The sequence below is a fragment of the Anoplopoma fimbria genome, chromosome 2, assembly GCF_027596085.1.
Source record: "Anoplopoma fimbria isolate UVic2021 breed Golden Eagle Sablefish chromosome 2, Afim_UVic_2022, whole genome shotgun sequence".
Classification (NCBI taxonomy): domain Eukaryota; kingdom Metazoa; phylum Chordata; class Actinopteri; order Perciformes; family Anoplopomatidae; genus Anoplopoma; species Anoplopoma fimbria.
The window spans coordinates 26,268,468-26,293,962 of NC_072450.1; the positions used below are offsets into that span (position 1 = coordinate 26,268,468).

Genomic DNA, 25,495 nt, shown 5'->3' on the forward strand with positions numbered 1-25,495 from the left:
AAAGAGTGTCATGGAGCTGAAAAGGCAGTGAGACTTGTTGCTGTCGCTGGGCGGGTCTAACGCTGCGGTGCGCCGTGCGGGGGGTGTCAGTCAATTGAAGGGGAGGAAGAGAGAAAAAAAACAAAAAAAAAAAACCCGAGTGAAGGGAGTTACCACTGCGCTGTGCGAGATATGAGACCGGGCCATTCTCCAGGCGGTCCCCTTCTGCATTAAAGAAGAATATCAGAAAACTCACAGTGGGGGGGGAGGAAACAGAGACAGACAGACAGACAGACAGACAGAGACACAGGTACAGCCGGGACAGAGAGCACACTGCGCCTCTCCACTGCGCCTCCACTGCGCCTCTCCGCCGGCGGACCAGTCGGTATCCACACTGCACGCACGGTGTCTCAGCAGCCGTGCGCGCGTCTGGGTGTTTACAAGTGTTTGAACGAGTGCCACAAACGAGGGAAGGACGAGACTGCCAAGGAAGGAAGGAAAGAAGGAAGGAAGGAGGGATGGTGGACAACTCGAGCAGTAGTAAGGCACAAATGGTGAGTCGCGGTATTGTGCGTGGCGTCCCCCTTTTTTTTTGCGTTTCTCTGATCGGTAACGAGCTCAACGCGCTCCGACAGACGCGGTGCGGCACCAGAGCCTCCACCTTAACTAGACCGAAAGAAGGACAACTTTCAGAGGTAATTTGACCTTATGGTAGGTTACTTTTAACTTTTTATTTACTGTGGAATATTTCCCACAACCACTGCAATACATTTATTTATTTATTTATATATATATATATTTATATTTATATTATATTATATATATATATATATAATGCCTTTAAAGTTCCGCTTTCTGTCGTTTGTACGGTGATTTAACCCATTGGCGTAACGTAACACATACGTTATCTACGTATTCTGAGGATGTGGCAGCCAACGTAAGCGAATGCGGAAAAGGTGCACACATTTATAAAAAAAAAAAAAGAAAAAAAAAAAAAGTGTTCACTTATTTATCTTCTCTTAGGGGATTGTTTGCTTTATTGTAATGTCCGAGTCCTTTAACACTGGCGTTTCCGCTGGAGGCTGTTTGGAAACACTTCATCTTTCTGTTAACTAGGTAGTTTGACTAAACTATCACTAAACTATTAACTATCATTTTTGATTCTTTTTTTCTCTCCTCTGGTATCACCAGAGAGTCCCTGTTCTCTGCTGTAGCGTTCTAACGTGTAGCTGTGATATCTGTGGGACTCAGTTTTGCTTTAGTCCCTTTTTTTTGTTTTGTTGCAAGGCTTTGGCCTGGCTACTATGTTAAACTGTTAACATTACTATGCTGCATACAGTGGGAGTGGATTGTCTTGCCTCATTGTTTCCACTTGTACACATGCTCACACCTTTGAGTTTATGTGTAACAGTTGAAAGCCTAAGCCACCAGGGGAAAATACACATCTTGTTTGTGTGTATATTCAGATTTATTGCTGTAATGCTAAAGATTTGTCAAGTTCCCCAGTTCACACATTGACTTCAGTTTCAGCTACATTACCCTGATGGAAATGATATGGTTGGATTATCCATGCTATGTTATTATGTACACATACGGCTCATCTATTCAAGCCTAGCTTTGATACATTTGTTGTTGTTTTTTTGTGTTGGGGTGCATGTGTTTCATTTCATCCTGTATAATGAGACAAAGCGGTAATTAGATTCCAGCATGTCAATCATGACTCCTTCTCTTCCTCCCAACAGCCCAGCATGTCTCAGGAGCCTGGTGTGGCCTTTCCTCAGAGCACCTCTACAGGGGGGATGAAGCTAGAGGCAGTAATGGAGCAGCTCCAGCGCCAGCAGCAGGCTCGACTTGAAATGGAGCGCAAGGAGAGGAAGCTGCGAGAGGCCCACATCATGTATGCTCAGCAGGTCGCTGCCCAGCAAGCCATCCTGGCGGCCGCCCGGGCATCCGGGGCCAGCTTCATGGGCAAAGGTCTGGTCGGCATGGTCCCTGGTGGCGGGTTGCTTCCCAGGGTCTCCAATCAAAGCAGCGTCGACTCGGAACGGGAGGATGACGAGGACAGAGGACGGGATTCTGGCGACGAGGACGACGACAATGAGATGATGGAGGGGGACGAGGGCAGCGATGAGGACGAGGGAAGCGCCAGCGGTCTGGAGTTCCTCCGCAAGCAGACCCTCGCTTTGCAGCAGAGTGCATCCCGCATCCAGGCCCGTCCGTTTGGCAGTTACTCCGCGTCAGCCCCCCAGAGGGCTGCGTCCCCGCCCATCAGAGTGAAGCAGGAACCCGACGAGGGCCTGTCTCCTGCGGGGCCTCACTCTGCTACCTCTCCTAACGGACAGGCCGACTGGGGCTTTGATGACCAATTCAGACAGGTTAGTGCCCTGCTTTGGCTCCTAGTCGCGCTATTTCATCCCTATTCCTTCAACTCCTCTTTAGGGTCTTTACCCCGTTATGTCTTTGCCCCTCAAACCAAAAGTAGCTTCTTGTCATGTGTGTGTAAAGCTGGATTCTTCATCTTTTGAGAATGATTTCCAGACATGAAGATATCCCTCTGCAAATCCTAATCTTCATTAAAAACGCTGTTCATTGAGGCCCTAAAAGGAGTAAGGCCTTTTCACTGTTCAGCCCCCCCCCCCCGTTGAGAGTTTTGTTTGATAACTCAGTCCAGCCCCCTGCAGTGAGCGACTGCTTAATCTTGACCGTGGGACAAACCTCTCCAGCAGGTCATTCGTGAGACGATTCAAATCTCTGTGGATGGTTGACCGCTGATTGGCTTTTGTGGCTAAAAATCCTCCCTAAGTGAGTCCTGGCAGAGGGCCAGGCTGGGGCGCAATGTGTTCACACTCACTAGTTCTCTCCCTCTGCGCTCACATTGTGTGTGTGTGTGTGTGTGTGTGTGTGTGTCTCTCTCTCTCGTTCTCCGTCCCTCTCGGCGCTTTGCTCAGCCTCTGGTTTGGCTCTGATCCAGGTAGCGGAGTCGGCCAGGGCAGGACTGCTGCTGTGAGGCTGTGGGTGGTTGGCTGGGTCAGCACGAGGATTTGGGGTGGGTGGGAAGTTTGGATGTAGTACACAGTAGCAACCTGTCACGCCCCCCCGCCCCAACCCAAGAGTTTCGGCTGTGTGCCAAGTGCACTTTCCCTTGAAGGTAAATATTGCCTCAGCACAGTGTTACAAAACACTGGAATGCCAACTGGGAACCGAGCCGAGCTACATGTGGTTCAGCATCCCGGCTTGAGACGTAGCAGGTTAAAGAGAGCTCAGCAGCATGTGGGTGATATAAAAAGCTGTAGTTGCACAAGAGTGGGCTGTGGCAAGAGGACAAATCTGAGCTTGATTAGTGGGCTGAGTGTGCTGGACTATCATGTGTCTGGATTTTATTACTGTCTATTTAAAGGCAAATGTCTTTGAATGGTGCTTCTCTAGACCACATTTCCTAATTTAGGGAAGGCAGTAGTATAGAGGTGGGAGGAGGAGCAGTAGTAGTCTTAGTTTTATTATCGTTGTATATCAACCAGAGGCCCTGCCCTTACAGGGATCTGTCCGGAGGGGATTTAAAAACATTGCAAGAATATAAGTATTGTATGGAAAGGAGTTTCATTGCATTGTTTGGGCTGCTTATTGTTTCCATAGGTGTCAGAAAGAGTGAAGCAGTGTTCTACTGCAAGTTTGCCAGGCTTTGTGTGAACGTTGTCGAAACAGAAGATCACAGAAGCAAAGTTGGAGCTGACCAGAGCCCTATCTGTGGCCCGGTGTCTTTTATTAGGAGAGGCGGGCCCAGCCTGGGGGTTGGGGGAGGCATTATGGGACGAGAATTGGTCTGGCCTTTTTTTTTTTTTTTTTTTTTTTTTTTTGTTTCCTCCCTTTTATCTTTCCTGTCATTATGTCAGCTCTGCAGTATTTAATGACGGCTCATCTCTTCAGGCAGTTTCAGGTTGCACCACTGTAGGGGGAGGGGGTCAGTGGAGGTAGGGGAACTGTTTTTTTTTTTCTTTCTTTTTTTTTGATGTCATTGTCTTCAAGAGGCCAGAGACGAGCCTGGCAGATGCCGCAAATACCAACCACCTATAATATTGCAGGCAGCAGCTCATTTATTATGTTCTAAAAAAGCAGTGACTGGAGGTCGGATGGCTAGCTAGAAGAAACAAATGTACCTTGGACCATTTACATTAACATTTACATTGCATGTTGCCAGTCACAGGCTTTTACCCAAAGCACCAAAGGTGTGTGAATGCTGTGACCACTTTGACAGAGACACTGCCATTCGCCTGAGCCACAGCAGACTTTATAGAGAGAAGAAAAGGGTGTAAATGTCCATTTGCTAGTTCACCACCATTTGGTGCAACTAAAGCTCGTTAACAATGGGTTGAACAGGAGTGACACGCCGCAAAATTAGCAGCAGTAACTAGGTAATGTTTAGTTGCTTGTGAGTTGCCAGCAGCAACACTTGACTGACAACCGTTTGATTAGTCTGTCTTGTAGTCCTGTACTCCTAAGTGTATGAGTGGCGAGGGGCCTGTACAGGTCAGATGGGGGTGGACAGACACGGGTAGCCAGTGTTTTCATGTCAGTGATGTATGTGTGGTGACCTCAGCCCCGTCCTAAACAGCAGAGTAAATAATTGTCAAACAAGGGGATGGACAAAGGCGTCGCGTGGAGAGAGAGAGAGAGAGAGAGGGCTAGGGTGGACAGCCGGCCGGCCTCAGCACTTTGGCCTCCACCGCAGTTGGACAGAGGCTGCGTGACCCCTGTAATCAACCCCCCACCCCACCCCACCCACCCCTCCTACTCACACACGAATGTACACAGGCCGCTCGGCTCCTTGCGTTAATCCCTCTGTGATTAATAGTTTTAATCATGCCTGCGGAACACAGATTGTGTTTTACGTCGCACTGTAATGATTCCAACAGAGCTTCAGTTGGATTGTCCGGACGTTGTAACTGAGAGATGCTGCGTGTGTGTGTGTGTGTACGTGTGAAAGCAGTGGCTTTCTTTCCGCAATGCTTAAAAGTTTCACATTCACACGCTTTTCGCTCCCTCTGTGGCGCTCTGTCCTCTGACAAATGAGACAAAGAGGAGGCAGTGAGCGGAGCACGTCTACATTTGAATTGCTATGATCACAGCGGGTGAGTAATGACAAGGCAAGAAGACGTAGAAACCGACACAAGTACATCTATCGTCACATCACAGGGCTGAATAACACGTTTCAGGAGTGCTTGGCAGGCTTTAAACTAGGCGTCAAGTTGACAGATTGGTGGCAACATTTTAATTATTCCCAGTTGGGGCGTTGCATTGGTGCTCTTTATATAATTTGAAAATGTATCACAAATGCTTAACATTGCAATTCGGTTCTCTTTTTCATCGCGTCACATAAATGAACAGCCAAGAACATTAGTCCATTTTGATTGGACAAGGTAATGCATTTAGCGGGCTCAATAAGGTTGGATAATTACCCCCTGCAGCCTGATTAGATTTGTAGTTTATCATTTGGGTCGGATCAGAGAGGTTTTTAATGAGGAAATGCTTCAAACCGGGTCAGGATCAAATGGAAAACGTTGCAGTTTCATCATTTAAGGCTAAAAGTAAGTCAGTCCAAAAGCAGCACTCTCATTTTCCCAAAAGCACAGCTAGTCCCCAACTTGGGTGAGGGATACATTTAACTCCATATAAATGTTGGCCAGCAAAGGCAAACAGACCACATTGGTCCAAATCCCCGCCGCCGTTTGCCACCCTTGAGCCCTGCTTCTCCTGCTCGTGCACTGAAGCCTGTCTGTTGAGCCAGCGCTGTTGCATAATTTAGCTGTCGCCCCAGCAACACATCAGCCAGGAAGTGGGGAGCTGCACGTCTGCAGCGCACAGATCAATACGGATTGTGTGTGTGAGCTTTTAGAGGCAGGAATGTTTGGCCTCGTTTATGGTTCATTTATGATAAATGAGGAGGACATTGTATTTAGCGGATGGCCGCAAGTTTTCATTCTGACGGTGGTATGTGGAACAGATCTAACAACCGGTGAATCAGCCCACTCGCCGCAGTGTTGTTTGGAGGGCCACTGGATGTGTGAGAGAAGCACGCAATACTATCACCATGTCTCAGTAGTGTTGCGGTGGGAGCCAGGGCGCCTCACTGCCTGATGTTCATGCTGCGTGTACGCCAACCTGACCTGATTTCTGCTCTCTGAACCTTATGTCTCACATGCCATAACTGTCAGTGGGTTTTAAATGGTGTACTTAGTCTTATTCTGTTTACTGGACTTCCTGTTAGGCTGATGTAATAAAGCTGGAATTACCGTCTGACCCCTATTTGTTCAAACCGCTTGCAAATGGAGTTAATTCAGATTAGAAATAATGAGGAAGGCTGAGGTCCATTAAAACATGTCGCAGTGCTTGTTCAGAACAAGAAGTGTGAGTGTGATGCGTGAAACCTGTATTTTTTTCTTTTTTCCTACGCTCAAACTGTCGAGACACAAAGGGAATTGAAAACGACAACCCTGCTCACTTCTGCTCACTTCTGCTGCGAACACTGATAACAATGCTTTCATATCACAATGAATACATTGTGTAACTGAAATGACCACAAAATCGGAGAAAGTTACAGTAAAGCAGCAGAGAGGGACCAACTGAAATGGGTATCAGTACAGAAAGTCACCACATCAGTTAATAGTCTAACACAGTATAAGTGGCAATAACCTCTAAAACAATAGAAGCTTGAAAAAGGAAATTTAACAGATAAGTGGTTGCCTTGGAAAAAAGGGAATGATGTGTAAAATGTTGGTTCCTTTCCTTGACGTTCTCTGTCAAGGAATAGTTTTATTTTAATCCAAATGGAAAACCAATAGGGCCCCTCATTCCCTTTTCACATGCATTCATAAAGCATCCTTTCTTGCATTTATTAATGCTCTTTTCATTTTCTTCTTGACTCGCTTTAATTCCTCACAAGGTTCTTTGTCATCCGGATGGCTTCGCAACTCCGAAATGATATTACTAATGGCATTTGTGATGAATGGCCTGGACACTAAATGGTTAACCTCATTTCCAAATCCCCCCCCTTAGCTACAACACTGATCTCGATACAGATTAGGCCGGCTAAAGATGTCTGATTTTAACTTCATTTTTCGTGCACTGGGGTGAAATCTCCCTTAACATATTGACTAACCTGCTGTTTCTTTCTCTATCATGGACACGTCATACTTGTTTAACAAGAACAACTCCAAAATGAATGCAATGTGTGCTAAAAACAGACAGTTAGAATATGCATGGTTGTTTTGTTCCGTTGCATTAAGGTTTGTGCCCCAAGCACTACAATTACATTTTAAGAATGTGTAGTTAACTGATCTGCCTGGTAAATTCAGGCTTTATAAAAAAACTAAAGCACATTATGTCAGAAATGATTCTACTTTGGTAAGTCTTTCTATTCAGTGTTAAACTCTTCAAACACTATTTTGGTAGTATTTGAAACAGAGGTGTAGTGTTCACATGTTTGTTTATATGGAGCGTTGCTCTGTTTGTGTTTGTAGTTTAATGCTGCGTGAACCTTGCTTTGCCTCACTGACAGCAGGCCTGGGCTGGTCGGGTTGAATGGAGGCAACTGGGCTCTTAACTCTTGATTGCCTTTTTAAATGGCATTTTTCTGATTGATGCTGCTCTTTGCTTAATGCACCCCAACTGCTATGGTTATAGTGGAATTCCTGCAGGACGGAAACAAATAAGTGCCTGCACAAATTCACAATTAACGACCCGTAATTATATTTTGAACTTCCAGTTTCCAGTAGAGTTTCTGTCTCGGCAGTATTTTAAAACATTTAACATATTTAGAATTGTGAAAAGCCACAGCCTAGAGCTGTGTATGGTATTCCAATATTATGATGATTCATTTTTGGCAGATGCCAAATTTGAATCTGGATAAACTGAAAATCTTCAATATCTCACAGTAGTGTAGCAGTGCTTATTGCTATGTTTATGTGCTTAAGTGCAACTCTGCTGGCTTAAGTGACCTGAGCTTGCTCAACTGAGATTATTAACTTTTTATGTATTTTGGTACAGTAGTGTGGATGGCAACCATCTATTATAAATGCCAATGTGGGTGCTTTTTTTTTTTTCTTCACATGCAAATGGTTTCAGATTCATCTGAATTCGAGTGTATATCGTGCTGGCACAGACCAAGCTTCACTTTGTGCTGACCTGCTCTTAACAGCCATGTGCGGACGATTCCCCCCTGCCCAGAAATAGAGGTATTGAATTTAGTAGCTAGATGAGGGGGAGGGGGGGGGTAGGAGGGGTAGGAGGTTGACTGTGGGAGGTTGACTGTGGAAGGAGAAGAGGGGTTAGTGGTCTGGCTCAACACACTACGCTGCCCCACCCAGAGGAAACATTCCAGACGGAATTAAAGAGTTAACTCTTCAAACAGTGAACATTCCCACCGGGGGCTCCCAACAAGAGACGGGGGGGGTTGATGGGGGGGTGGGGTGGGGTGGGTGGGGGGTGCATGTCCACGTTGTAGTCGGGGCTCCTGATTGGTGATCTTTCAATTCATTTCACTCAGTGTCGCAGGGGCCGTAAAAGAGAAAAAAAAGCCAAAGGCCCTGAGTGGGAGGAGCTGGATGATAGGGGCCCGCTGGTGCAGGCAGAGACACTTTTTTTTTTTTGTTTTTTGTTTTTTGTCTGAGTCCCACAGGGCACATCTGCTTCTGTCAGATGGGAGGCGTCTTCTCATGGTGTGTCCAGTCCCCTCACCTTGGCCTGGTCGAAGCACTAATTGGCAGTGTGTAGTCTGTCATGATGAATCTGCCATCCACACACAAGACTACTGGAACTGGATTGTGTTCATGGACTCCTGGTCCTGCATTCTTGAGAGGATACCTACTGTGCTCTCCATTACTCGCATTAAAAGTTACATTTTCACTCCGCATTGTCAATGCGGGTTAAATATATGCCACACTTATATCTTTTATGGAGAATACTTGGACCAAAACTACTTTTAAATGGAGCACGGTGGTCCCACGGATAAAAAAATAAAATAATGATTTGACAACCCGCTGTGTCTTTAAGAATTTCTAACGCGTCAGAAGAGTCATGCGTTTTCAAGTAAACACAGTTTTTTATGGCATCATGCCTGTTTGAATGGATGTTAAGTATCAAATAAAACATTTCTCTCGTCTTAAGTTAATTAATTCACAGTTTCAGTTTCAGAAAACGCAGCTGTTACAACGTTGAAATGCTCATTTCCTTTGTTGCTTTATTATCTATATGCGTTAGTGATTTGCATTGTGGGCATGTTTGCGTAAAGTTGGGCCCCTTGAAGACTGATTGTTCCACATCTCCATTCAGACCCCAGTTGACTTGCACTAGCCCCTTGAATAACAGAAATGTCTTCAGGAAAGGAGTGAGTATGCCGGGGCCCATTTTATCTTGCCTTGCTAAATGTACCTGCTCCGAGCACAAGGTCTTCTCGCCTTTTTGTAATGGAGGCGTCTTCCTTTCAGCTGAAGCAATCGCCTCGGCAACATCATGCAAATGACTTTTTTGGATGACCCCTCATGCGCATCGTCGCTGAGGGCCACGCTGCTCGTCTCCATTTAATTGAATTGAAAGGCAAAAAGTTCTCACATTTAAATGCAAATGTTGCATGTCCATTAGAGATGTCACACTTTTTTTTTTTTTTTTTTTTTTTTTTTTTTTTCAAATCGACCCTGGAGGATTGACTTCCTTGCTTCTAATGGAAACTGAGCTACTGATGCCTGCTGTAATTTGATCAGTTGCTAGTGAAACCACAAGCCCCCCACCCCTCTCCCCACACCACTGCTGGTTCCATTCGTCCTTTACAACCACTCCCACTCAGCATATCTCAACACCTGCCCTTTAATGAAGGCAAACAGAGAAAGGGGAATAGCCAAATGAAACACAGACAAACAAAGACATCCAGCAGCCTCTTTGGCAGCTGCAGGGAGGTAGAGCCAAGGTCATATGACACTGTTGAGCAAAGTCGCCTTGAGTTTTATATAGGCTGGGTATAATGATACATACAGTGCTCATGTATATTGACTCCTGTTCACACTGTGTGTTGCAGTGACCCTTGGCACGGTATGCGCTGTCCTGTTGTCCTTGTACCGTGTGGTCTCATGTGTACTGTGTGGTTACCTTGTTGATCTGTTATTGCACCACTGCTCACGTGGTTCATTTGTGCATGCATTTAGTATTTAAAGGTATATTGATGGTACATTAAAAATGCATAATACACCCTTCAGCCCAGTTTTCCAGCATTTAACCTGGTCAAGCTAAGTGTAACCGTCCTCTAAAAGTACAACGATACAATCATCAAAGCTGGGGTTGGTAACATTGGAGAAACCTGCAACATTAAATTAGATTTAAAAAGAAAAAAATGATCCAACCAAAAAAACCAGCCTATGGTTGCTCACTCTTTTCCAAGGAAAGTAGCTAGCAGCACTAGCTCCAAAAGCCGCTTATTCTAGCAAGAGAGTCGCCAAAATTATACTCTTTTGTGGGTTTTTTTTGTTTTACTTCACAATTGTAAAACCAAGCAACTGTACAAGGACTTTGCCAGAATAAAAAAATATTCAAAATTGGCTTAACAATTACTTGAAAGGGAAATCGTCTTTTATTACTCGTCGGCTTTTGTAACTTTGTGACTATGCTTTTGACACATTTTACTTGGTACCAAAAAAAAGCGTAAGGATTCGATACACAATGATTCCATGTAAAGTGACTTCACTAGATAAACCATTAACAATCATTTGTGTCGTTATAACATCCAAATTGTAGGACTGCTTAGTGAAGATAAAGTCAGATAAAGTTTGCTGAATACTGTGTGATATATTCTTTTTACCCTCGGGAGAAAAGGTGTTGTTAGAGGTCATTTACAACTCTGTGTGTATTTTTTTTACGATGTTAAATGATAAAGTAGTTTGCAGTTGGGGTGTGGTCTGTGTCATAACGGGGACATGATGTACCATGACATTAATGACGATATCTTTGCAGCCACAACCGTCTCCAACTGGCAAACCACAACAAGATACGTTCTCTTTTGGCTTCTGGCCTCCTCGGTGCTGCTTGTAGAACGGGCCAAGCAGCAGCAAGGAGGTGTGTAGGTGAAGAGTGAGAGTTGTCTATTGTTAGTGTCTTTTCTTGGCTGCCGTCTCACACTGCTATGGCTGAGCTCCAGGCTGTTGTCGGGCCTGCAGGTGCTAACTGGGCCACTGTGTCAAAGCCCTTGGGTAAACACCGCAGAGAAGGAAAGAGGTACAGGAGGCTTTCCTTTCACTGTAGCCTGCCGGCTTTTCAGTCTGCACAGTCATCGCGCTGCCTGCCAAAATCCCATGTAGTTTATAATAGCATGTGGCCAGGTTGTTTGGCTGCCAAGTCTTCAAACACAAGCTGCGTGTAATCACGTGCTTGTAAGAGGGAGCTACAAGCAGCAGCAGCAGCAGAGGAGGAAGGAAGGGGAGAAAAAAAAAGGTCCTGGCTGCTGCCCAGGAAACGTCACATTACACTGAAAGCAATGTGTTCACAGCTCAGCTTCCAACATTTACATTCTGCATTCAGGGCTCTGCACCCCTCCCAAAGCTGCTCACTTCCTGAATCACAATCCACACAAGAAACCAACAGTAAGCAGCGTGTCCGTCAAAGCCACTGGCTAGTAATCTTTAATGTTGTGCTAGTGTAAAAGCAGCTTCTTTCATGAAGGAAAAAAACACGATGCCTGCTAGCATGAGCAAAGTGCTGCCCCCTCTTAGTCGATCAGTCAACTAATGATTGAATACCATTTCTATAGTCGGTTAGTCATTTTTTAATGCTTTTTCTTCCTGAATGATTTATTTCGAAGAAACTTGTGAGCACGTCTCTGGTAATCACCTGATGTAAAGCAGAAGAAACTAGGTTTTCCAGATTTTCCTATTAAATCAACTCATCGATTAATCGACTAAATCCTTTGAATATTAGTCGACCAAGAATTTCTTTGGTCCAGGACATGCAGTAGCATGTTATGAACAAAAAATAAGTACCTCTAACTGAATTTCATCCCTATTATCAGTTTATGTTTGTGGCTTCATAGACATAAACTATTTGAGCGATGGGGAACGTCAGACCCTTTTTTAGATTTCCTTTTGCATGTATGTTTGGGCCACACAAATGACTGGATTCACCACTCGTAAGACTCGTATTGAATAATTTCAGATGACAAAAAAACCCCACATTCAGCTCTGACCTGCAGCTGATCTGGTTAATAGACAATCACACTGTGAATAGTACTATGGACCATGTCAACTGCAGTCAATAATTTCAAAAGCCACGTTAGTAAATGATTAAAGAGTGGCACAGAAAATTGAATTATTAACAGCAGGGACTGCAGTGAATATCGGTTATTATAAGAGCTATATGTTGTAGTGCGGGGAGGTTAGTTTTCCAATGCCTGATATCCTTCAAGTCCCTTTGCACTTTAATTATTTGACAACAGAAATCTAATCTTGCCACGCATCGTCCATCTTAAGCCGGTACTGACGAAGCCGGGATCATCTCTGTCTGAAATTTACATAATCATAAGTATCAGATCTCGAGGCTCTTTTCTAACAAACAGCAGCATATTAATGTGGAACACGGTTCAATAATGTTTGTGGCAGATTTGGGATGTCCCAACCCCCAGTGGAGCCAGCCTTGATTAGCCAGCCATCTGGTCAAACAAAGACATCTCAGGTTTTCCTGCCCTAAATAAATGTGATTAGAAAACCTGAGGAAGCTTTGAGCCCAGGGAGGATGTGTGGTCAGAGCTTTTGTTTAAAAAAAAAAAAAAAAAAAAAAAAAAAAAAAAAAAAAAAAAAAAAAGAGAGTGGTAGTAACATCTCCTGACAAATTCAATTTGAATTAAATTCAAATAAGGTTCAGTAAATGTACCCTGCAAACAACTGCTTACCTGTAATTCTGTAATTGGAAACCCTGTATGCCTTTGCATTTATTGGTTTCACTACTCACAGTATGGGCTTTCTTTTGCTGCTGTTGTATTACATTCAATACAGTCTGTTTGCTCTGTTATCTATATCTTAGTCCCTGCTGCTGCAACAGCCCAATTTCCCTGGGAAAATCATTAGAGTTTTATCTTATCTGATTCTATACACTGTACTTTAGGGATGTCTGTGTATGGATTGAACTGCAGCATCGAGAAGTATAAAGCAGGGTTTTAATTGGGTTCTGTTCCCTGAGTCTGTCAACAATTTAATTATACAGTTTGACTAAGAATTATAATTTATGCGTCAGCCAGCTTTGCAGAGAGGCGACTTATAGAGATCATTACATGATATGCGTTTGTAACTTTGCTCTGTAGGTTATATGTAAGTCAATATAATGATCAACCGAATGATTAATCACTGTTAAAAATTATATTAATCAAGAATATATTAAATAAGACCAAACACACATTTTATTTTTCTTGTGCACACGACTCACTCCTGACCATGCTCATATTCTCCAGATAGAAACCAGTTAGATCGTCCATATTACCGTGGCTGGTCACGTAGAAGTCCGGTGTTGAGTTAATGTGAAATATATTCTAATCTATCCAACCAGTCAAAAGTGTAAATTAATGTAATGATGGTAATTATTTCACTGGATGTTTTTTTGAAACTGAAATTAAGAGCTTCTTGCTAAAATAGTTTGCATAACAATTGTATGCGTCCACAGCAACGACAATCTGAACCTTTTGGTTTCTAAAAACATTTTGGTTCAATAATTCCTACACCAACCAGGAGTTTGGTGGTTCTCTCCAATTTTTGGGGGGTTTCCTGGGTCATCTTCTTTAAGTGTCCAGTAGAGATGTAGTGGTTTGTTGGCCCCTGGAGATGAGCTCCAGATGCATGTTGGGCTGCATCAGCCCAGCCCGGGTCCCTTGGGGGGGGTACAGGCCTGTCAGAGGTGGAATGCCCCTGCACACTTAACGTTAGCTGAGAGGAAACAGATACCGTTTGCTCCTAACGGAGAAATGGCTCCCTATCGATTAGACTCCACAGAAAGCTGTGAATTGCGCTTATGGTTTGAACATTTGATACTGCAGATTCAGAGAGGTAGTCATAACACTCACTTCTCGGATGGAGGAAACCCTGGGCGTAGCGGTACTGATCCCCCCCCTCACACCCACACAATACCTCTCTGCCCCACCACCAAATGCTCAGATAAAGAATTAATTTACCCATCTGACTGCAGGAGCTGTGACCCTGTGTCATTTCATATGTAATGAGAGGTGATGTGTCCTAATAGCACTGAAGGTTTTTTGTTTTTTTTCTCTGATTGTGAATGTATTGAGTTCCCAGTGCTGTCAGTGTAATGAGAATGTATATAAAGGCCTATCAGGTCCGTGTGATGTCTCCAGCTGCCATTAGCATGGGGGTGGAGTGGATGCTTGCTCTTTGAGAGATGTGAGATATGCAAGGTATTTTTAGCCAAAGCTTTTAACCCAGAAGAAACGGCTAATAGCTGCTTTGACCTGAATGCAGCGCTATAGCTTCTTTCTCAAAGCCGCATTGATTACGCGGGGGCCCCCTCCCAAAAAAGTGTGATTTATTTTTTTATTGTACAATTCGTTTAGCCTTAATGTGCTGTGAGAGTATGAATTTGTGTCCTTGTGAAATGAGAAGGGCGTTGCATATTGGGGACAACTTCAAATCAAATTATCTGTGAGGGGTTACAGAGGGGGCCCCACGCAAGCGCCGTCCATACTTGGAGTTGGAAAAATCGAGCCTCCGGAGGTCTTGTTTCTTATGGGCCCGGAGCACCACGGGAAAGGGTTAAACTGGCGGAGTACTGTATGTGGTGGCACAGATGTGATTCACTAAAATGTTTGCTCTGCCTGTGAAAGGGTCTTTGAACCAATGAGTGTGAACTTCTGGCCACACCAGCCTATAAACGATGCATTTGTGTGAGGCAGCGAAAGGGGCCAGCTAGTGTAATGGGGGATGGGGCCTCTGCCTGTGGAATGTGGTGTCTTGGTGAAAGGGCTGGAGCTGAACAAATGCAGTCGGTTTATTTGGCAAACCAGAGTTGCTGGTCACCAGCAGACATGTTTACCCAGGAACTAAATATGCAGATCCACCCCTTTCTTTCAGACATGGAGGGGGGGGGGGGGGACAAGAAAGACCTCTCTTGCTCTCTCTCTCACTGTTTTCTTTTTTTTTTTTTTTTTCAATTAAAGTGACTGTATTGACATGACTGCATACAATACAATGTTGCCAAAGCAGGCTAACACAAACTATAATATATGTAATAATACAAAAAGGGTAGGGCAAACAAAAGAGCTATAATATAAGATCTGAATATATGGAACATATGGTTGTTTTTCTCTCTCTCTCTCGTGAAATTGTATGAGGTGAAAAAGTGTGTTGATCAAGTTTTTTTTCTTCTGCGTGTGTCTGCCTGCCTGCCTATTTTCATTCTGTCTTTCTATCTGTGACGACCCCCCCCCCCCCCCCCCTTTTTTTTTTTTTCCTCCTCTGTTTCTCTTTTTCAGCTTTGTAATTGGAGTGATTAATGGAGGGAGGGGTGGTCTTGCCTAAAGGCCTGTTTTTCAGTGGCCTGTTTAGAGGTGCCGGGGCCGGGGCAGGTACAAACACGTTCACCCCCTGGACGTTTAGCCCCTTGGTCCCTGCCACTTTGTCTGTCCCCCCCCCAAAATCCAGAAATCTGCTTCAGCCACAAACATGGCCGCACAGTCAGAGGCAGGCGTGCCCCTGGGTCCTGTTCCCCCCCTGCTTCCGGGCCTGCTCTTGTGTGATATGTGACCCTTTTTATGCTCCTTAGTAACTCTTAATGAGAGCAGAGAATCTGCGGTAGATCTGTTCGTAAGCAGGATCCCTGCCATATGTCTCCCGAGTGGCAGTGAGATTTACTTCCCTCCCGTTGCACATGGAATTACGATTAGCCGGAGCCTTTTGTTGCGTATGTGCAGCTCACCATGGGATCTTTTACAGTAGTTAGCAGATAAAGGACGCCATCCGCTCAGCTGCCAACGCACACGCCCCTCGCCCGCCGACCCCTCCCGCTGTGGGATCAAGGCCCCAATTATTTGATTTGGATTAGAGTTTGCTGCCCCCCACAATGCTAGTTTTTACAAGCATGCTGAGAGGAAGCAGATTCGCTTTCTTTGGAAGACTAAAGGCATCTTATTGTCGAGGTTGATGAGGAAACCCGCTTACGACTGTATATATAATCTGTTTTAATCACAGATCCAGTTCTCCTCACAAATATATATATATATACACAAAACAGATACCTTTTTAAAGTTGTCTTCAGGTCTATCTCAGGTCCCTACATTTCAGTCACATTCTAGAGAAAAATGAATTGCTTTTCTAGTCAAATGTACCAAAAACAAGCAAGTTAAACTACCAAACATGTGCGTAACTTCTTTCCTAGCTTCTCGCCATTTATCACTATTGTTGGCTGCGATCCAGATTTCTGCTGGGGTCCTTGATTGTGATTAAATTACTGCCGCTGCGTCTGTTTAAAAGATTTCCCCTGCTGAACTGTTTTGACAGGCAGCAATTTGGCTACAAAAGATTAGTCCGGGAATGAGATGTTAAGAGTACCTGTGGGATGAGAGGGGCTCTGCTGTTATTGTGAGGTCCTGTTACTGGTGTACAGGAATGTTGGTGATTTTCACTAGCCACCCTCCCTCCCTCCCTCCCTCCCCGTGTCTGCGTTCTGGCAGAGCTCGCGTTGAGTGCACAGTGACATTTTGTTACACTTGATTTACCAGCTGTGGTTGCCATAGGGATTTTGCTTGTATGTGCATGTATTTAGTTTTTTTATTGAGCATGGGAGTGGCTGTTTACACAGTTTTTTTTTCTTGGATAGCTGCAATTTGTTGAGGGTTTAACCATGGAAACCTTCTCTGTGTTAGTCAAAGTTAGGGTGTCTTGTTGGAGGTGAAGGGGTCAGGTCACCCTGGTAGCTGTGATCCTGCCCTCATCTCTGTTTCCCTGGTAGATGGCGGAGGATGATGAGTATTGACATGTGCTGTGAGATTGCGTCCGGAGGGGGGCTGGGGACTTCCCTGTGTTTGCACATCCAGGGCTATTGATTTGCCACCCGTTCAATGGCTGTGGCCCAGGGGGACTTGGTCTGCAGTGGGGATCTGTGTAAGGGTGGGACACAGAGCCATGACAGGGGTTAGGGGTTTGGCTCAGGGCTAACAGGGCTCTAATATGGCACGTGCCTCTCTTCATTAGTCTGCACGGTTCAGCTTGCAGGCTGCAAAACTACAGCTGTTTTTTTAGGTCTGCTCCACATTTCGGGTGAGGCATTGTGTCACTTGTTGTTTTTTTTTCTGCGATCCCACCAGTCAGAGTCACCCAGTCTACTATCTATAGTATGAAGTATTAAAAATTGGCTGCTGACTAGCGCTGCACCATATATCGTTTCTGCATCGACATTGCAATGTGCATATGTGCATCTTTTTTTGCTGCTTCATTCAAAAGGAAAACTCGCATGGTTCTAATTTTCCAAGACTTATCCAGTGTTTCCCGTTAATTACCTGCAGTCTTGATAAGCCCGCCATTTTTTCACACTTACACAGTGGGGCCGTGTCTTCGCGGTGGATTCAACTGGGTGGGTCGGAGACGTACGCTCTGTGTGGGAGGAGCTCCTCCCTGGTGCTGCTTGGTCCTCGCCAGGCGCCTTTCCATCATGGCGATATGCCGTGACCGGCTCTAGTAGGCCGGCTTGGAAATACCTAGGGTGAAAGTTTGTGGTCGTCTACTTAACCATGTGTTTTGGGTCTGACTTTTTGTCGCTGTCTTTACCATTCATATCTGTACAACACGGCTATGCTTAAATTGTTTACTTAAGAAAATGTTTTTTCCCCAGGCTCTTAATTTTGTTCTCGAAGTGCACCACATTGATTTATTTAGTTTTTCAAATGTACAACATGTAGTGTGAATATTCCAATATTTTTATCGTGCAGCTCTACTGCTGTTGTTTCTCAAACCCATGTGTATAAATGTACTCAATCCAGTTTTCCCTCGGTTTTTATTATCCCAAGATGATTCCCAAAGCGAGATCGAACTCAGTGAGTATTTCCTGAGCTCAGCGGCTGCTATATGAGCCCACTCAGCCTCCTACTGGAAGAGTGAAGGCAAATCACATGATGCTTTTATTAAGAACGAGCCTCTTCATCTAATAACAGCTCCACTATCAAATTGGAGAAGTGCTGTCAACATCCTGAGCAATCAATGTCATCCATCCCCCACTCCCCAAGCAGCAGCCATTAACCCTTCTTGTTCCGGCATGCCTGGCCTCACTAAAATGGTGGCTCTACTCCAGACATCTTTCTATAATGGCTGCGTAGAATTACCCCCGAGCCATGCATCGACATTCAAACGGGAGTGCGTTTTTGTCGTTTGTCCGGCGCAGATGGAGGGATATGCAAAGAATGTGAACTTGTTGCAGACGGAGGGTTGCCCAATGGGTTGTTCTACAAGAATGGCAAATGAATACACAATCCAGATGTATGCATTTCACAGCTGCTGTGCACTCAATATGGGGTGTTTTTTTAGGAAAAAGCAGCCACATCTTCTAGAAAAATGGCCAGAATTATTTAAGGAAATAAAACGGCACAAATTAATTTAACGTCAGCGCTCGAACTACAGTGGAGGGCGTCCTATGACCCATTTTTTTTTTTTTTTTTTACAAACTCTACAGATTAATACCAAATGAGAACATGTGAGTATTAAACATTCCCCGACCTCGGAGATGAACAGCTCTAGCTCACTTCTGGTCATCTACCTTATCCTTATCCCTGATTTGGCACAGTGCCAGCAAGTCACGTATTGCCATAATGTGATTAGGCCACCCACCGCCTGGCCAGTAAACCTGCTAACAGACAGAGAGAGAGAGAGAGAGAGAGAGAGAGAGAGAGAGACGGAGAGGAAACACAGGCTGCTTAAACACATGAAGGCTTCTGTTCATCCTGCATCCAGCAGCACTAGCATATGTTAGCAATGCATATACATTCACAAACATGTTATTTGAATATTATGATTTCATTTGACCTAACTGAATTGTTGTTTAGATAAAGATACTCTTGAATAACCGGCTATGAGACACGTTATATGTTAAAAGATGTAAAAAAAAACTACCTTAAACACACATACATCTCCCTAAGGATACATGCTTTAAAAACTTAAAATAAAACTATTCTGTAGTATATCAGCCAAGCCCCTGCTTTTATGCCCCCGTCATGAATGTGGGTAGGGTGTGGGAACTTCTTTCTTTAAAGAAGACATTTCTGGGTGGAGCGCTGGATGTGATGATGGGGCTGAGGCGACTGATCATAAGGAGTGGTCCCAAAACATCAGTATCCACTCTTAACTTGACAAAAACGCAACATAGTGTTAACATTCCTCAGCTGACCAAGGTCCCAATTCAAGAGCCAACATGTCTATTCATGGTTAACGGCTTCCATGTTTCAATTACTGCTCTTTTTTTTTTTTTTTTTTTTTTTTTTTTTTTTTTTTTACCAGCCAGAGAAGCAGACTTTTTCTGTGGATGCAACTGAACTTGTTTGGAGAATTAAACTTTTAGACCCAAACAGAAGGAATCAATGGTCGTTTTGAGATCCAAAATGAATATCTACAGCAGTGTGATCCAGTCAGCCACATGGTGCACACATGTGTTTGGTTGTTCTAAGTTTCTTTGGTTAAGTCTTGGTTAAACTAATAACCAACTTTTAAAGCATATGTCTGTTTCATACTTAGTCAATACTTATGAGTACTTGGTTTTATCTTTACTGCCATCTATCCGTGTCATCATATTGACCATTCAGCCTGAGCCTGCCCTCTGCAGTTTTAGAGGAAAAAATTGTCATGCTAAAACAATTTGTATCAGTCAAACGTATGTGATTTTCAAAATTGGAATACATTTTCCAACATATGGATATCAAGATAAGATGTTTATTATTATCACATTTTTATATTTTGTCCTTGTGTCCCACCTCTATCTACAAACACCAACATTTTAAAGTAAAATAAATCAGATTTTATTGTAATAACTGAACTCTAGTAAAGACTTGGACCCTGTAACTGCAACGACAGCACCATGAAGAAAAAACCATGGCAGCTGTGTATATATATATATATATATATATATATATATATATATATATATATATATATAAAAAAAAGATCTGTCCAGCACTCCTCTAAATCTGTAAAATCAGTGGTTATTTCATTCATTTCAAAATGGGAGCAGAGGATGAAGCAGTAAGCCAGAGCCTGACACTGACTGGACAGTGGTGTTCTGTCCCTTTCAGACCTTTGTTCTGGCTTGATGTCAGGAACACCTTGACCCCTGTGCTCTTATAAAACAGTGTCCCTAGGGGAGGCGTGTGTGTCTCTGTCTCTCTGTGTGTGTGTGTGTGTGTGTGTGTGTGTGTCTCTGTCTCTCTGTGTGTGTGTGTGTGTGTGTGTGTGTGTGTGTGTGTGTGTGTGTGTGCGTGTGTGTGTGCGTGTGCGCGTGTGGTTTGGATGTAAACATATTTGTGTTCACTTAACAAATCCGTTGGCTCTTCTTTTGTAGTTTACACCTGATTGTGGTGATATAGGAGCAAATTCTATTGTTAGAACGGAAGGCTCAGAAATTTACTTTGGATAATTTTCGAGAGATGTCTGTTTTAATTACAGCATGTATTAGACATTATAAGTAACTAAACACAGTTCAGTTAATATAACTATCAGTGTTTCCTATACGTACCCACACAGGTCATACTGTTACAAATATTATTCATAAGTTCTATTTGATTTTAAGATCCGTTACGGGTTTTTTCAGAGGAGAAAAACTGGAATTGATATTCTGTACATAGGAGTGGAATTGAATGCTGCAAGCAGAATGGTGATTTTATCAATGGAGCTTTATTGTGACAAAGATTACACATAGTGTCGACCTCTGGGCCACTGAATAGGGAACATCCAGCATGTATTAAAGCTGCAGAAAGCAACGTTTTGTTTTTTTCATGCACGGGTAAGCATGTGAGATTATACATGGCTGCAATCTGAACTATCTGCTGTTATAATCATTTATAATGGTTAAAGGTTAACAGAGGCGGTCAGATTGTGTGCAAAGGTCCATAAGGCCTCCAAATGTACCACACAGTATATTTACCTACACATGGCGATCCTGTTCTAATCTCTATTACATACTATAGATCATGTAAGTTGACGGCAAAATACATCTTTGATGAAGAATGAGCCGCGCTCAGATATCTGCTGATAAGCCGTTTGTGATGAAATATTATATTATTTTGAAAATGGATAGAACTCTCACTTTTGAGGGGAAAGCGACCTCCTGTCATGTCTTTGAACATTTGAACATTGGACTTCAAATATTAGTTTTCCCTACTTGAAATGAAGCGTTTGGAAACTAAACTACTCAGTCATTCATTTATATTTGAGTGGGAAAACAACATGATAACATGGTAAACCACGTTGTCAATAAGCAATTTCCACCCTTATAAAGCTGACTATTTCGGACACTTTTTTTGTTTTTTTTTGTTTTAGTGTGTAAGAGAGAGTGTTCTCAGTGGCAGATATGTCATTTTGTAACAAAGGCCTTCGTGCGTTCAACCCTACCCTGAAACGTCCCATTTTCAGTGCGTTTGCAAGTTGATGGCTGATGAGTATTTGTTTAGGGAGCACGCACGTTGACAAGCGCTACACGTACAGAGAGTGAGGGGGTGAAAATGACTTGCTCTCAGGGGCCTTGACAACCTTTGCCCTGCCGGCTCTCATTTCAGGCCTTGTAATTGCCACTGACCAATGGGCTCCCGTTTGAAACTGGACCCCGGGCTGCAGCTATTAACGTCCCCCTCCGAACGGATCTTGTTTTGATTCCTGATGCTTTTATAGGTTTTGTCTTTTAGGAGACATTCCTGGTCGGCACATACCATGCACCCCTTTCTGCCCCTATTTTCCTTCCTTCCCGTCTTGTGGGGCCAATGCCTCCTCCCCCCCCTGCATCACAAACATACACACAGCCATGATCAGCCTCTGCAAATATGTGTGTGTGTGTGTGTGTGTGCTCGCTAGGGCTACTGACCAGCCCGCCCTCCCCTGGCCCCTCCTGACAGCCAGCTACACTCTATGAACTTGGCCACCCGTCACAGCTGCGTTAAGATTGAAGGATGGGGGGCCCTTGTATCCAGCTGGGTCGGAAGACATGGGTGGGGGCAGGGCAGCCCCAGATGCAGATGGTTTAGGTCAAATGGAGATGTTTGAGGATGAAGGGGGAGGGGGACACAGGGGCTCAGGGGCACAATAACTCCAGAGGTTACTCCTCCAACCCCTGGAAAAATGCGCTCTTGGAGTTTGAGTATGTATTAGTTGTGTTGGTATGTTGGTAGTTGTTGTAACTAGCTTCAGAGGTCGCTCCTATTTTTAAGCCGACATGAACTTTTTCACCTAGAGTCAGTGTCAACTTGATGGAACATTTTAGTCAAATAATGTGGGAGGTCAAAGTCCATTCTTAAGAATTACAAATGTGCAACTACATTAGTGGTTGAGCCAGGCAAATTCCTCTCTTCGGTTCCAGCCAGGGACCACAGTAACAAGACAAACGTGTCTCTCTCCCTCTCAACCCCATGTTTCCTGTCTCTTTCTCTGCTGTCACTCTTAAATAAAGGTGAAACACCAAAAGAACAACAACAACAACAGATAACCACCACAGACGGTGCTGGTTACTACTCTCTTTCTGTTTGTGAACACTTTCTGTTTGTTTACTGACCCTATCTATGTTGTCTCTCCTGTCTGTTGTAGAACGGGAGTGCAGGCTGGGCGGATGAGGCTGACGGTAGCAGAGGAAGAGGAGAGGCCTCCAGAGACTTTGCTAAGGTAAGCGTTTGGATACTGTGATCACGGGGGGGGGTCAGCCTCGACACCACTTATGGAACCACGTACATTCTTATAGAAATCTAACTAGCGGACATTTTGAATAAGTTATCCTTTTTTAAACATTCAGCAATACATTTACCCCCATGGCCTGACAAGACTGATGGATGCATTGTTTTGTGTTGCCTCAACTCTTCTGTTTAAGTTGCACTCAAGCACACCACTAAGGTAGCAGCTAACAGTCAGCTGGCCGGTGACATGCATGTATGTTTTTTTGTGAGTAGGTGAGAGGAAACACCGTATTTGCACTGCAAAGAGCATTGCAGAGACGAACAAAACAGACAAATTAACATTACAAGTCGAATTAAACATTACAAATAGAGAATATGTCAGCTTGGGGGGTTATTTTGGAAGAAAGATTTAACATGCAGACACACAGCAACAACTGCAGCCGACTGTTGGCGACATGCAGTGGTCAGCCCGTAACTTGGCGCACCGTGTCCCTAATAAGCTTCTCTTTCCTCTTTCAGCTGTATGAACTGGACAATGATCCCAAAAGGAAGGAGTTTTTGGATGACCTCTTCACCTTCATGCAGAAAAGAGGTAGGAACGCTCCCCAGTAGTAAACAATATATTATGAAGCAACTGCCTCTTTTCACTTGGGTTGCCAAAGCACAGATTTTCTTTTTCTTGCAACAGATCCAGCGGGTTTGGCATTCACTTAGTTTACCTTAATCTTAGTACCTTTTCTACATGTTACAGCTTGGTAAAAATGGAGTTGTCAATGGGTTCCTGATCAGAAAGCTTTATATCCTGTACACAAAATGCATATCAATATACATTTTTATTTTAAAAACTACAACAAGTATATGCTTTGTTACCAGGCATGTCATCTACAGTGTTGTTAAGAGTTGCCACACATGTGAAATTGGTTGGAGTGCTGCCTATGTGGAAAAAAGCAAATACCACACAACTTCCATTTCTTCAGTCATTTCCTGTCCCGGTGTGAGGTGGGGTTGCTATTTTTTTTTTCTTTACAAACAGCATCTGGAATTTCTCTGTAGATTGATTGATTGGTGTTTGGCCTACAGCACTAACGATTTACTTGGTTGAGCCAACACAAACTGAGAAAGGATAAACATATAAATAGAAAAGTTATATTTTCTCTGTGGCTTTGTCGTTCCAAATGTATCAGCTTGCACCCATGCTTGTCAAGTGTGCTATGTGACAGATCAAAAAAAACCACTCTTTAACTCTCACTGGCTAAGAAAATCCTCTGCTAATTCCCCTCCCCAGAGTACCCCTTTAAGGGGTCAGCAGGTGAGATCAGTAGGTGAGATCTCCCCTGGCTGATCCTGTGTTGCTGCAGTATCAGAGCCAAGAGGGATCTGGCACCGGCCTTACTTATTTAGTTAGCTAACAGCCGGTGCAGCTTTGACGGTGCCTGCAGAAACCCCTGTGAGCAGGGCAGCTAATGCACTTAGGCTCCTATCTGACAAATCTGTTGCCAAACAAGTTACATGGCTTTAGCAATACCTCCCAAGGTGAATCACAATGTTATTACAGTGACCCATATTTCACATTATGTTTTGGCAGGCTTATGATGGGTGATGGTTTGCATGTCTGTGTGTGTGTGTGCGTGTGTGTGTGTGTGTGTGTGTGTATGTATGTGTGTGTGTGTGTGTTCAAACTTCATTCTGTTTTGTCACAGGCTATGATGGCTGATACCATGTATGCAAGTGTGTACGTGATGCATAGTTTGTTTTGTCAGACTGTGACGGATGATGATGATGATGATGATGATGATGGTGCGTAAATTTCGTGTAGCCGCGGTCCCTCTGTATCGACGTGCGTGTGTGTGTGTCGGCCAGCTCCCATTCGCGGGAGGAGCAGCTCCTGAGTGTCTGGTCTGGTCTTAGCACCCGGAGGGTCTTGTTTGGAGGGTGATGAATTAAGCCGAGTTAGGGGGGAGAGAGGGAGAGAGGGAGGGACGGGATCTGTCAGGGCCCTGTTAGCATCCCTGTCCGGTGGCAGACGCTGGGAGTGGTTGGCTGACCCTTTACTTGCGCTGGTCAGACGGGGAGATCCATCAAGCTGACTAAAATGCCACCTGACAGCTGATAACTGCCATGTCACATTATTTTCACTAGATTTGCGTTTACTTAAGGCAAGAACAAATTGGTTGACTATAAAGTCTCGTTTATCGTCCCATTGTTTTGATTTGAGCAACACAAATAAGGAATTAATAATAACATCGATGTAAAAAAAGAAAAGACGGCCAATTCACTGCGTACAATTTGAATATGATTAGAACTCATGTTATTTACAGCCTAATTACATTTCCAGAGCGAATGATGGTGAGTGCAACTGGAATCGGCTTCCGCGGATCAAGTTCCTGTATCATCATCAGTACATGTGACCAGTAGTGTGTGTGTGTGCGGGGGTGCAAAGGGTCAGTGATCCACAACAGTTCGAACAAACATTACACAGTCACCAAAGTGCTCATCTATAATGGACAAATGCGAGGCGAATGGAAAAGAACATGGCGAAGGATGGACGTGGGTTTTTTTTATTTATTACAAATTAAACAGATCATTAAAAAAAGACTTTGTCGTAGTTACGACCGGAAAGGTTAGAATTAAAATGCC

General features: G+C 43.9%; 1 protein-coding gene across 4 annotated transcripts in view; it reads left to right on the forward strand.

The window, feature by feature from the left end:
* The first annotated feature begins 247 nt into the window (after positions 1–247).
* The window catches only part of LOC129098981 (AT-rich interactive domain-containing protein 3B-like), a 45,332-nt gene continuing 20,084 nt past the window's right edge, over positions 248–25,495 (forward strand). The window contains exons 1-4 of one of the 4 annotated variants that reach the window (XM_054608152.1): positions 248–533; positions 1,722–2,354; positions 22,776–22,850; positions 23,378–23,450. In XM_054608152.1, the coding sequence (XP_054464127.1) occupies positions 498–533; positions 1,722–2,354; positions 22,776–22,850; positions 23,378–23,450 (817 nt within the window). In that variant the 5' untranslated portion in view covers positions 248–497. Of the gene's footprint in view, positions 691–1,051; positions 1,096–1,721; positions 2,355–22,775; positions 22,851–23,377; positions 23,451–25,495 lie in introns of those variants that run through there. The other 3 variants (XM_054608128.1, XM_054608136.1, XM_054608144.1) reach the window with 3 other exon arrangements.